Source organism: Colobus angolensis, unplaced genomic scaffold (assembly GCF_000951035.1).
Source record: "Colobus angolensis palliatus isolate OR3802 unplaced genomic scaffold, Cang.pa_1.0 Scaffold925, whole genome shotgun sequence".
In the NCBI taxonomy this organism is placed as follows: Eukaryota; Metazoa; Chordata; class Mammalia; order Primates; family Cercopithecidae; genus Colobus; species Colobus angolensis.
Window position 1 is genome coordinate 127,665 of NW_012123210.1, and position 11,028 is coordinate 138,692.

The window sequence follows — 11,028 nt, forward strand, 5'->3', positions numbered from 1 at the left end:
AAATGTGGTAAATAGACACTGATATGGTTAGGCTGGGTCCCCACCCAAATCTCATCTTGAATTCTAGCTCCCATAATTCCCACATGTCATGGGAGGGACTCATTGGGAGGTAATTTAATCACAGAGGCCGGACTTTCCCATGCTGTTTTCATGATAGTGAATAAGTCTCTATCAGAGACTTATTGTGATTCCTTTCCAGCTGTGTGGAATTGAAAGTCCATTAAATCTCTTTCCTTTACCCTGTCTCGGGTATGTCTTTATTAGCAGCATGAGAACAGACTAATACACACACAATGGAATGTTATACCATCATAAGAAAGAACAAAAATTATGTTTTTTGCAGGATGATAGATGAAGCGGGAGGCCATTATCCTAAGCAATCCAATACAAGAACAGAAAACCAAATACCACATGTTCTCACTTATAAGTGAGAGGTAAGCATTGAATACACAAGAACTTAAAGATGGGAACAATAGACACTGAGGATCACTAGATGGGGGAGGGAGGGAAGGGATGTGGGCTGAAGAACCATCTGCTGGGTAATATGTTTACTGTCAGTGTGATGGAATAGCTGGGACCCCAAGCCTCAGCGTTATACAGCTTACCTATGTAACAAACCTGTATTTGTACCCTTTAATTTATAATAACAGTTGAAAAAAAATCATTTAGAACTCAATAGGCTAGTAACTGTTCCAAAAAAAAGGCCTAATTCTTATTCGTAATTGGCTTATTGTCATTTCAATGGGGGATACTGACATAGGAGAAATAAAGAATATTTCTTATCTGCAGCATAACCAAAAGTCCTTAAAAGTAAATTTCGAAAGTAAAGTTGTTCATAAAAGATAAAATTATTGACTCCCTTAAAAAAAATCTTATTTTGTCGAACACCAATTACATGGAAATTGTCTCAGGTACATATTCTGCCTAATGGAACATTCTTTAGGTAACTCTTCTAGTAAACAGAATTACCTTTCTTATGAATCTAACTTTTTAGAATACTTATCGGACTAGGAATTTTCTCAGGCAGACTTGCTACATTTCTAGGATTACCATTTATCCTTCAATAAGGATAGTTTCCAGTTTCCCTACTCCAGCATTCAAACCTGAAATTTTGAGAATGAGAAAAGTTATCTTTAAGAATATACTTGCTATTTAAAATGACCTTCTTATAATAAAACCAACATGCAATCCGGGTTAATTTATCTTGTCTCTTCCTGCCATAAATCGTTGTCTACGAAATCCAGACATGCTGGACCAGAGCTCTATTGCTTTTGCTACTGCCATGCTGTCTTCATTTCTCTCAATTATCTTCCTCTACAGTGCAAAGATGACCTTTTTTATTTTCTTCTTCTGTTTTTTTCTTTCTGAGACAGAATCTCACTCTGCTGCCCAGGCTGTAGTGCAGTGGCAAAATCTTGACTCACTACAGCCTCCATCACCTGAGTTCAAGCGATTATGGTGCCTCAGCCTCCTGAGCAGCTGGGATTACAGCCGTGTGCCACAATGCCTGGCTAAATTTTGTATTTTTATTAGAGATGGGGTTTGGCCATGTTGGCCAGGATGGTCTTGAACTCCTGGCTTCAAGTGATCCACCCATCTCAGCCTCCCAAACTACTGGGATGAGCCACCATACCAGGCCAATATATCCCATTTTAATCACCATTAGTTTGGAACATATTACAGCTGGAAGCACAGAAATTTAAATAATGAAGCTCCTCTAGGAGAATCATGAAGGAGGACACTAGCAACACCTTCCCAACATCTTTTCTGAAAATCAATTTACTCATTATCTGTGATCATACCTGCGACCTCTGGGTGCTTCAGCAGGAGAAGGAGAGCATATCTCAGGGTTGTGCTTGTCGTCTCTGTCCCAGCTCCAAACAAGTCAACTGCAGTGTTTTCCAAGTTTTCAATAGCAAATTCAGACTGTTGGTTGTGCTTTTCCTAGGAATGATTTAATGCAATTATCTGACAAATTATTTACCAGCATATTTGATTACAGTGAATTCAAAATTACTCACATTGTTATATAGTTACTAACATAGAAACTGAAAAGCATACTACTAGAAAAAAATACTGCATGGTGTAGCAGAAGCTGTAGACCAACTTGCCCAAGTTTTATTTCCTACCCCCTTGTTCCATGCTTGCCTTAAAAATTCCATTCATCAGGCTCTTTGCAGTTAGCTGAGTCACACAGCATAGTTTTTTGCCAAAAAATATAAGCAGAAGTTCTCTAGGTCCACTTCTTCTATTTCCTCTTTCATACCCAAAACACAAATTTGTGAAGTAGGAGGTAAAGTAGACTCCATCTTGGGATTTAATCATGAAAATGAAGGTCTGTATACTAAATTTAGTGGTAAAATGGAAGGCCCTTGACTCTCTACTGCTTTGGGGCTGCTGTATTATCCCTAGATTGCCCCACTGAGATTCCCTGTATTTGAGATAAGTAAAGACATTATGTGTTAAAGCCATTATTACCTGTAGACAACTGCAATGTAAATTAATAAAAAAAGTAAATTAGGGCCATATCATTAGATACTGTGAGCCTGAATCAAGAGTCTGCAATTATCTTCTTCTGTCAGAAAGGTACATGGACTCAATATTGCCTCCAGATTCATCACAAAGTTGAAATTTTGTAAAAACAAATATGAAAAAAGCAATATGACAGCAAAACCTAGGATAAATCATAGAGAAAGAGAATGGGTTTGGAATGACAAGATGGGCCCACACTATCATAATCTAGATGGGAGGCAACAGACAACTTGTTCTAGGATGCAGTAGTGCAGGAATAAATAAAAAATCTACAAAGTAAAGAGAAAGGACAATGATGAAGATGGAGAATAAAGCAATTAATTGTCACAGGGGATAAAGGAGAGATTAAGGGTAATGCATATGCCAAGGCTCAGAGGCTGGAGTTCTCATAAATTGCAAGTTAGGAGAAAGAAAGCAATGGATAAAGAATACTTAGTTGAAAGAGATCATCAATATACAAAACATATTACTTTTCAACCAGTCCCTAGGCCAGCAATAAATTAATGATGCTTTTAGAGTCTCCAAGCGACATGAGTCATATTGAATATTGTGTAATCAACACCACTGAAATAGACTAGATCCACTCAACATGTCTACTTACTAGATGAAGACAATCCTCTCCCTTGGTAACATCAGCTTCATACAGTTTTCTAAGCTTGTCATGTTAAAAATTATTCTTAAGTAAGAACAGTGCACTCACAAAACCAGTATTAACATTTCCATCTGTTAACTTGAACTTGGTTATTTAGCAGTTGTGTGCCTATCCTATCTTATTAATGATAGTAGCCATATTCTACTTGCTCTGCGCAAATCTAAAGAGCACCCCTTCTATGTCAGAGGCAGGCCAGGGCATTGTCCTGCACCTCACCCTCAGAAACAGACTCACAGCTACAACTCAGTCTGTGGGCTTCAGCTGCTAGGGTGTGCTACAGAGTCATAGATCTTGACTCTGTAGGCAATCTACATTCAACTCTGCCTGAGAGTGAATCTGCACCCCAAGACCCAGGTGTCACAATACATGATTAAAAGACCCTGAGTCTAGAATGATGCCTCTATGATAATTTCACGGACCTGTACTTGTAACCCAGCACCAAATGCAGATGCGTGTATGCCATGTCAGAGCTGACACCAAAAGGAATCCCTTATGCTAAGTCACTCCAATTTTAGGAAAATAAAAATAGGAGGATACCCAAATACTTTGACACCAAGGACATTAACAATCTACACTACTCCTGATACTGCTGCAAACTTCCATAGCTTAGGCCACTGAAGCACCCAAAATTATTCCTGATGTTGACCACAGCTAGAGAAACTACACAGACACTATCACACAGCATCTATTCAAAAACTCACTTATCCACTCTTCATCACCTGCACACAAACACTCAACTTCAGATGAAAGTCTTTCTCTATGAAATCCACTCCAGAAACTGGAACAACCATTGTCCCACCACATGCATAGACATCAATGCAGGGACACAACATGAAAAATCAAGAACTATGACACCACCAAAAAGACATAATAACTTTCAAATAACAGAACTCAATGAAAATAAAATCAACAAATATCCAAAAAAGGAATTCAAAATAATTACCTTGAAGAAACTTAATAGTGGGGGTGGCTGGCAAGATGGCCGAATTGGAAGAGTTTCAATCTGCAGCTCCCAGCAAGATCAACAAAGAAGGCAGGTTATTCCTGCATTTCCAACTGAATTACCCAGCTCATCTCATTGGGACTGTTTAGATGGTGCAGCCCACAGAGGGCAAGTCAAAGCAGGGTGGAGCATCCCCTCACCCAGGAACCCCAAATGGTCAGGGAACTCCCCCCACAAGCCAACAGAAGCAGCGAGGAATTGTGCCATGAAGAATAGTGCACTCTGGCCCAGGTACTAGGCTTTTCCCGTGGTCTTCACATACTGCAGACCAGGAGATTCCCTCAGTTGACTACACCACAAGGGCACTGGGTTTCAAGTACAAAACTGGGGAGCCATTTGGACAGACTCTGAGCTAGCTGCAGGAGATTTTTTTCATACCCCAGTGGCACCTGGAACACCAGAGAGACAGAACTTTTTACTCATCTGGAAAGGGAGTTGAAGCCAAAGAGCCAAGTGGTCTTGCTCAGGAGATCCCATCCCCATGGAGCCCAGCAAGCTAGGATCCACTGGCTTGAAATTCTCACTGCCAGCACAGCAGTCTGAAGTTTACCTGGGATGCACGAGCTTGGTGGGGGAAGAGGCATCCGCCATTACTGAGGTTTGAGTAGCTAATTTTTCCCTCACAGTGTAAACAAAATGGCTGGGAAGTTGGACTGGCCAGAGCCCACTGCACCTCAGCAAAGCAGCTGTAGCCAGACTGCCCCTCTAGATTCCTCCTCTCTGGGCAGGGCATCTCTGAATAAAAGGCAGCAGCCCCAATCAGGGACTTATAAGTAAAACTACCATCTCATTGGGGCAGAGCAACTGGAGGAAGGGGCAACTGTGGGCACAGCTTCAGCAGACTTAAACATTCTGGTGTGCTGACTCTGAAGAGAGCAGCAGATCTACCAGCATAGCGCCTGAGCTCTACTAAAGGAAGCACTGCCTCCTCAAGTGGGCCCCTGACCCCATGGCTCCTAATGGGAGATACCTCCAAACAGGGGTTAACAGATACCTCAGAAAGGAGAGCTCTTGCTGGTATCTGGTGGGTGCACCAATGAGACAAACTTCCAGAAGACGGAAGAGACAGCAATCTTTGTTGCTTTGCAACTTCCACTGGTGATAGCCAGGCAAACAGGGTCTGGAGTCAACCTAAAGCAAACCCCAGGAGACCTGCAGCAGAGGGGCTTGACTGTTAGAAGGAAAACTAACAAACAGAAAGCAATAGCATCAACACCAACTAAAAGGATGTCCACACAAAAATGCCATCTGAAAGTTACCAACATCAAAGACCAAAGGTAGATAAATCAATGAAGATCAGGAAAAACCAGCACAAAAAGACTGAAAATTCAAAAAAACAGAACACCTCTTCTCCTCCAAAGAATCACAACTCCTCACCAGCAGGGAACAAAACTGGACAGAGAATGGGTTTGATGAATTGACAGAAGTAGGGTTCAGAACGTGGGTAATAACAAACTTCTCTGAGAGAAAGGAGTATATTCTAACCCAATGCAAGGGAGCTAACAACCTTGAAAAAAGGTTAGACAAATGGCTAGCTTGAATAACCAGGTTACAGAAGAACATAAATGACCTGATGGAGCTGAAAAACAAAGCACAAGAACTTCATGAAACATACATAAGTATGAATAGCTGAATTGATCAAGTGGAAGAAAGGATATCAGAGATTAAAGATCAACTTAATGAAATAAAGCCTGAACACAAGATTGGAGAAAAAAAATGAAAAGGAATACACAAAGCCTCCAAGAAATATGAGACTATGTGAAAAAACCAAACCTACGTTTGATTGGGGTACCTGAAATTGATGAGGAAAGGGGAACCAAGTTGGGATATACTCTTCAGGATATTATCCAGGAGAACTTCCCCAACCTAGCAAGACAGTCCAACATTCAAATTCAGAAAAAACAAAGAATACCACAAAGATACTTCTTGAGAGGAGTAACCCCAAGACACATAACTGTCAGATTCACCAAGGTTGAAATGAAGGAAAAAATGCTAAGGGCAGCCAGAGAGAAAGGTCGGGTTACCCGCCGAGGGAATCTCACTAGACTAACAGTGGATCTCTCTGCAGAAACCCTACAAGCCAGAAGAGAGTGGGGGTCAATATTCAACCTTCTTAAAGAAAAGAATTTTCAACCCAGAATTTTATATCCAGCCAAACTAAGCTTCAAAGTGAAGAAATAAAATAAAATCCTTTACAGACAAGCAAATGCTGAGAGATTTTGTCACCACCAGGCCTACCTTACAAGAGCTCCTGAAGGAAACACTAAATATGGAAAGGAAAAACCAGAACCAGCTACTGCAAAAACATACCAAATTGTAAAGGCCATCAACACTATAAAGAAACTGCATGAACTAATGGGCAAAATAACCAGCTGGCGTAATAGTGACAGGATTAAATTCACACATAACAACATTAACCTTAAATGTAAATGGACTAAATGCCTCAGTTAAAAGACACAGACTGGCAAATTGGATAAAGAGTCAAGACCCATCAGTGTTCTGCATTCAGGAGACACATCCCACGTGCAAAGACACACCAAGGCTCAAATAAAAGGGATGGAAGAAGATTTACCAAGCAATTAGAAAGAAAAAACAAACAAACAAACAAAAAGCAGGGCTTGCAATCCTAGTCTCTCATAAAACAGACTTTAAACCAACAAAGATTAAAGAACCAAAGAAGGGCATTACATAATGGTACAGGGATCAATGCAACAAGAAGAGCTAACTATTCTACAAAGATACTGAGACCCCCACACAATAATAGTGTGAGAATTTAACACCCCATTGTCAAAATTAGACAGATCAATGAGACAGAAAATTAACAAGGATATTCAGGACTTGAACTCAGCTCTGGACCAAGAGGACCTAATAGACATCTACACAACTCTCCACCCCAAATCAACGGAATATACATTCTTCTCAGCATCACACTGCACTTATTCTAAAATGAGCCACATAATTGAAAGTAAAACATGCATCAGCAAATGTAAAAGAACAGAAATCATAACAAACAGTGTCTCGGACCACAGTACAATCAAATTAGAACTCAGGATTAAGAAACTCACTCAAAACTGCACAACTATGTGGAAACTGAACAATCTGCTCTTGAATGACTACTGGGTAAATAACAAAATGAAGGCAGAAACAAAGATGTTCTTTGAAACCAATGAGAACAAACACACAATGTACCAGAATCCCTGGGACACAGCTAAAACCATGTTTAGAGGAAAATTTAGAGCACTAAATGCCCACAGGAGAAAGCAGGAAAGATCTAAAATCGACACCCTAACATCACAATTAAAAAAACTAGAGAAGCAACAGCAAACAAATTCAAAAGCTCACAGAAGACAAGAAATAACTAAGATCAGAGCAGTTTTGAAGAAGATAGAGATGTGAAAAACTCTTCAAAAAATTAATGAATCCAGGAGCTGGTTTTGTGTTAAGATTAACAAAATAGATAGGTTACTAGCCAGACTAATAAAAAAGAAAAGAGAGAAGAATCAAATAGACACAATAAAAAATGATAAAGGGGTTATTACCACTGACCCCACAGGAATACAAACTACCATCAGAGAATACTGAAAACACCTCTATGCAAATAAATTGTGAAATCTAGAATAAATGGATAAATTCCTTCCCATATACACCCTTCCAAGATTAAACCAGGAACAGAAAACCAAACACCACATATTCTCACCTATAAGTGAGAGTTGAACAATGAGAACACAAAGACACAGGGAGGGGAAAATCACACACCAGGGTCTGTGGAGAGGTTGGGGGACTAGGGGAGGGATAGCATTAGGAGAAATACCTAATATAGATGATGGATTGTTGGGTGTAGCAAACCACCACGGCACATGTATACCTATGTAACAAACCTGCATGTTCTGCACATGTATCCCAGAACTTAAAGTGCAATTAAAAAAAAAAAGGAAGAAATAGCAGAATAGTTAGTACAGGTAGAGAAGTAAGGGAGATAGCCAGAAGTTGGTTAACAGATACAAAAGTTCAGCTATATAAAAGGAATAAGTTATAGTGTTCTATACCTGTATAGAGTGACTATAGTTAACAACATCGATTGTATATTTCAAAATAGCTAGAAGAGCAGATTTTTAATGTTTCCAGCACAAGGAAATGAAAAATGTTTGAGGTTATAGATATATTAATCATCCTGCTCGATCATAACACATTGTATACATGTACTGAAATATTACAGTACACCCCATAAATATGTACAATTATTGTGCCTATTAAATTATAAATTATAAATTTATAACATATTTATAATATGTAATACTGTATTATACATTTCATTATTATAATTTATAATATTTATAAATTATAACTAAATAAGTAATAATTAAATCAAATAAATAAAGGCTAAGAAAGCAAAAGAAAATAACAAGTGTTGGTGAGAATATGGAGAAATTGGAACCCTCAGGTCCTACTAATAGAAATGTAAAATGGTGAAGCTGTTAAGGAAAATATTAAGGCAGTTCAAGAATTAAAAACAGAATTACCACATATCCCAGAAATGCCACTTCTGGATATATATCCAAAAGAATTAAAATCAGCACATCAAAGAGATATTTGTTTACCCATATTCATAATAGTATTACTCACAAAGTCAAAAGGTGAAAGTAATCCAGGTGCTCATCAACAGATAAATGGGCAAGCAAATTTGGTTTATACATACAACGGAATATTATTCACTCTTAGAAAGGAAGAAAAATCTGACACATGAGAAAACATGAATAAACCCTGAGACCATAACATAAGGTTAAGTGAAATAAACCAGTCACAAAAGGGCAAAGATATAATGATTCCACTTTTATGAGGTACACAGCATACTCGATTTTATAGAGACACAAAGTAGAATGTTGGTTGCCATGGGATGGTGGAAGCGAGAAACATAGAATTATCATTTGAGGTGGGGGTGGGATTCTACAACATTTCTTCCTGCATCATCTACGTCTCTGGACTTCTCTTAGGGCAACCCATTCCCTTTGACTTCAGATAAATTTCAGGGCAAGAGATAAGGGAATGGGAATTTTAACTGCAGCTAGTCTACACGGTCTCTGGCAGATAAGACTGACAAAGACCTCAAAGAATGTGGTGGGCCACCTTTACAAGGCCCATCTTCTGTTCTTGTGTTACTATGGACACACTTCATGGAATTATTAATATGAATTAGTTTGCATAGTTGAGAAGATCATGTTACTTTGGTTTTGTTTGTTGATTACTTTGTTGGTAGAGACAGGGTTTTGCCATGTTACCCAGACTGGTCTTGAACTCCTGAGCTCATGCAGTCTTCCCACCTCAACCTCCAAAAGGGCTGGAATTACCGGCATGATCTACAATGCCCGGTCAAGAGATATTAGTAAATGGGTATAAAGCTTCCATTTTGCAAGATGAAAAGGATTCTAGAGATGTATGGCAGTGACGTTTGCACAAAAATCTGAATGTAATTAATACCAATACACTATACACCTAAAATGATTAATACAGAAACTTTTATGTTATGTGTATTTTGCCACAATTTTTTTACAAAATTAAAAAATATATATATACACAATAAACAAGTGAGATTTATCCCAGAAATGCGAAAGTGGTTTAACAAGAAAGTCGATCAGTGTACTACACCATATTAGAATAACAGAGAAAAACATGTTCATCTCATTAGACGCAGAAAAAGAAATTGACAACTTTTAATACCCATCATAACAAAAACACTTAGAAAACTCTAACTGAAATAAAACTCCCTTACCAAATAAGGCATATTTATGAAAACTCCAATGCTAAAGCATACTGAATTGTGAAAGACTAAAAGCTTATAATGTAAAATCAGAAAGAAAAGAAAAAAAAACAAGAATGTCCATTTTTACTACTATTAAACATAGTATTGGAAGTTCTGGGCAGAGCAATTAGGCAAGAAATGAAATAAAACACATTCAAATAGGAAAGGAAAAATTCAAGTCATGTGTATTTGAAGATAACATGATTCTATATACAGAAAAATCTCATAGAATACAGATAGAAAACAAGTAGAGCTAATAAATGATTTCAGCATAATTTCGGAGTACAAGATCAATGCAAAAATCAGTTGTCTCTCAGTGCTGGTGCCAGTGCCTGCCATTAGGGGACTTGTAGATAGGACTGCCCAGTCCAGCGACACCCATCTTGATCCCCCCAGGACTGAGCAGGAAGCCCAGGCTGCTCTGAATTCCACAGATGAACAGATTGTCTGAGGAAACAGAGAAGCTCCCCCAGAAAACAAGGATCAAGCTGTGCTATATCAAGTTGTGCCAGCCACAGCTGGCTTTTACTCATAAGTGCCATCTACTCACATGTATGTCAAACTTCACAGGCCAACATAAAACTGCCCACAGAGGTGAACACAGCTATAGAATCAAAGTCAAAGGCCCCACACAACATACTTTATAGTCACACCACATAGGAAGGGGGAGAGGAAAAGGAAAGAAAAAAACATACGGAGAGAAAAACAATTCTATCTGCACAAAAATAATTTCAAAAATCAGAAGAGGTAGTCTCTCCAAAGAAGAAGAAACCAGCATTAAGAATTCTGCCACCATGAAATGTCTGAATGTTGTAAAACCAACAAAGGATCACATGAACTCCCCAGCAATGAATCCTAAACAAACTGGCAACTCAGAAATGACAGATAAACAATTCAAAATATGGATTGCGGGGGGGGCGGAGCAAGATGGCCGAATAGGAACAGCTCCAGTCTCCAACTCCCAGCGCAAAGGACACAGAAGACCGATGATTTCTGCATTTTGAACTGAGGTACTGGGGTCATCTCACTAGTGAGTGCTGGACA

At 38.9% G+C, this 11,028-nt stretch overlaps 1 protein-coding gene across 2 annotated transcripts in view; it reads right to left on the reverse strand.

Moving 5' to 3' along the window:
* LOC105504516 (cytochrome P450 2C9-like) overlaps positions 1-11,028 on the reverse strand; it is a 47,409-nt gene that overhangs the window by 15,544 nt on the left and 20,837 nt on the right. For both annotated transcript variants that reach the window (XM_011931975.1, XM_011931974.1), the window contains one exon: positions 1,803-1,944. In XM_011931975.1, the coding sequence (XP_011787365.1) occupies positions 1,803-1,944 (142 nt within the window). The remainder of the gene's footprint in view (positions 1-1,802; positions 1,945-11,028) is intronic.